A 3,318-nucleotide genomic window follows, 5' to 3' on the forward strand; every position below is an offset into this window, starting at 1 on the left:
ATCTTTTTAAGTTTAACACACATATGGGACCAATGAAATCCCGTTTGGGAAACTAGCTAGTCATAATGAAATCCCGTTTGGGAAACTAGCTAGTAAGTATGATAATGTCATGCACACATATATTCTTGCATACTTTTTTTATATTGATTTTATCTAAATCATTATATATTATAGTTATAGTTTTTTTTATTTAAAAAAACATTAACTAAAATACTGTAATTTGTCATTAGTATTAAAATTAAGAATTCAACAAAATATTGTTTTCATATTTGTGATCAGAACGTGGTTAAAAATGGCGTATCATTTTCGCATAATAAATAAAGCCAAACTTAATTTATTTGCATCTCCTCCACAAGCTATCTCAATCCATGACTCGTAGAGATTCTTACACTTCCAACCTCTACCTCTAAACTTGCCAAACCCTTTTTTAACAAAGACAAAGGAGTGAGAGAAGGGGGAGAAAACTTGATCGTTTTTGTTTTGTAGAAACAACTTGCATGGTATAGTTAATAATAATATTGGAGGAGATCGAGAGAGAGAGAGAGAGCGCAAAGACAAAGTTTGTAGTTTGTAAGTACAGAGAAATTAAGATCACATGATTGCGAAGACAAATTACACGATGCCTATCATTGGCAAACTGTACTGTTCGTCGTCTGAGACGGTGCTTGTGGTGAGGAGGAGGCCACACGTGGTAAATGGTGGGGGTTTTGTAGTCATGGATTGTAGTGCCCAGAGGGTTGTGTTCAGGGTCGATGGTTGTGGTGTTCGTGGCAAAAAGGGAGACTTGATTCTAAGAGAAGGAGATGGAGACGCTTTGCTTCTCATGCGTCGAATGGTATATTTATCTATTGCATTATATATATATATATGTGTGTGTGTGTGTGTGTAAAAAAAAAAGAGGAGAGAAGTGGTGGGTTTCAATATTGTTTGCAGATAGAAAATGCAATTTAAGCGTGTGGTTAGAAATTCAATCTCTAAGTTTGTGTATAGAAAAATATATGCTGGAATTTTCAAGGTTTCTGGCTCTTGGTTAGAATACTTGGGCACCCAATTTTTTTTTTCTTTCACCAAATTGTTTTTGAGGTTGAGTGATTGAGTTTCATATTAACAAATGGGAAGGTTGCAGTTTGGTTAATTTAACATTTTCAATAAATGTGCAGGGAGGCATGGTTGAGGCCCTGAGCATTTACAAGAAGTGGAAAGGTTATAGCTTAGACTACGAAGGATCAAGGAAGCTGGTTTTCAGCTTGAGAGAATCCAATTCTTGTTTGGTTAAGAACAATGCAATCAGAATCTTCACTAGGAACAGAGGCTGTGACTTTAAGATCAGTGGCTGTTTCCCGGATAAGTGTTGTAGCATTGTTGACTCCAAAGGCAACGAGGTAGCCCAGGTACGCGCCTACCAATTAATTTGTTTGAGTTGAGAATTATATGTTCCAACATGATACTATGGAAGTAACATTAAGTTGTTATTTGAATGTGTTGGTTGATGATTTATTTATTAGGTGAGGATGATGAAGGAAGTGGAGAAATTGATTGAAAGCAAGGATTTGTACCATGTAGTGGTGAATCCTGGGATGGATCAAGCTTTTGTCTTTGGAGTCATCGCTATCCTTGATTACATTTATGGCGAATCTACCCACTGCTAAATCCAAAACTCTACTGAGCATGTGCTCTGAGTTTTGTGCTTTTTTTTTTTTTGTTTGTAGGATCACTCTTTCTCACACAGGCATATAAACGGGGATTAAAGATTTTCTTAAGAAGAAAGGGATCATCAACTTGTCTAGAATTAATTTTCTAAAGTTGTATATTACGAAGAAATGTGGCTATTAAGGCATTTTCCCTTGTAATAAAGGGATTTGTCTTGTATAAATGTATAATAATGATCAATGTGATCTGTTACCTATAAAAAAAGAAGTGCTTTCACTCAACCGTTTAACCTTTTAAGATAGTTACTTCACGACATGATAATAGAGTCTTCATTATTTTTTTCACGACATGATACAAGAGTCTTCATGATCGTACCATTTAGCATTGAATTCTAGCCTTTTATTTTATTCTTCCAATTAAACGTTAACTTTTACTACTTATTGATATCGAATATCTGTGAGACTGAATTTATATTTGTGAAGTTGGATTGGTGAAGAATGATATCTGATGCTAGTTAACGGATTGAAAATGAAGTACTGAATTTATTATTACGCACGGATTTGACGAAATTGGTTTGAACATGCGTGTACTTAATTTGATACTTGCCCGTAATGTATTGTTACACTTACCTAAAAAAAGTAATGTACAGTTAAAAAGCGTGTACTTAATTGGTTAAGTTAGTTTTTTTAGTATTTTAATTAATTTTTTTAGATTCAATTTAATTATTTAGTTTTTTTCTTTAATTTGATTCTCTAATTTATTAAATTAAATTAATCCTTTATTGTTAATGATAAGAAATCATATTTTATAACGGTTTCAAATTATCACTAAATGATTCTAATCCATTACAAAATACATATTTTTTAAAAAGTAATTCGATTTTAAAAATAAAAATAATAAATTAAATCAATTTTAAAAATTAGAGACCAAATTAAACAAAAAAAATAAAAAATCAAATTGAACCTAAATAATAAATTAAAAAATTAAAATACTAATTTAACCTACTTATTTGAAAAAAAATATTCTCATTATTTATCTTTCAAACAGTGGCTTCTGATTGCGTAAATATTTTGATCTATCTCTCACATGGAGTTACTAATTAAAGAGATTTTATGGATGATGTTATAATATTTATAAATATGCTCAGTCTTTGCAAGTAAAGATGTTTCGAACATGTAGGGAATTTGCAAGACGAGGGGTTAAGAACCGTTGTTTTACTTCCTTCAAGTTCTAGTCTCATCTGTTATTCGTATCGTATGCATGGTATTCATCAGTTGTTGGAATAAAGATATAATTTGTTAATTACTTTTCTTATTCTTTTCATGCTGATATTTGAACATCCACAAATTAGGAATACCTCGTTAATATTTTTTTTTATCCTCCATGTCACAATACATTATCTATCATATTAATCACGTATCTCGATCTTTTCTCTTCTTGTCTCTTTTGGTTGCGATGAAAATCAAGGAAAAAAGATAAAGAAAATAATGAGTTTTATTTTCTGTCTTTTGTTTGATTTGTATACTGAAATGGGAAACAAATATTTTACATAGTTGTGATATATAAACTGAAAATTTGAAATCATGATGAGCCAATTCTTTGCGGTGTTCAAAGATGCTATAATAGCATGTACTATATGTAGCATAGAAAGATCCTCAAACATAGTGA

The 3,318-nt window shown here is 31.5% G+C and overlaps 1 protein-coding gene across 1 annotated transcript; it reads left to right on the plus strand.

Annotated features, from left to right (window-relative positions):
• The first annotated feature begins 350 nt into the window (after window positions 1–350).
• LOC114380782 (protein LURP-one-related 6-like) lies at window positions 351–1,999 on the plus strand. Its single transcript, XM_028339830.1, has 3 exons — window positions 351–835; window positions 1,161–1,391; window positions 1,506–1,999. The coding sequence occupies exons 1-3, from the start codon at window positions 596–598 to the stop codon at window positions 1,647–1,649; spliced, it is 615 nt and encodes a 204-aa protein (XP_028195631.1). The 5' UTR covers window positions 351–595; the 3' UTR covers window positions 1,650–1,999.
• Window positions 2,000–3,318: the final 1,319 nt, after the last annotated feature.

Source organism: Glycine soja, chromosome 13 (genome assembly GCF_004193775.1).
Source record: "Glycine soja cultivar W05 chromosome 13, ASM419377v2, whole genome shotgun sequence".
Lineage (NCBI taxonomy): Eukaryota > Viridiplantae > Streptophyta > Magnoliopsida > Fabales > Fabaceae > Glycine > Glycine soja.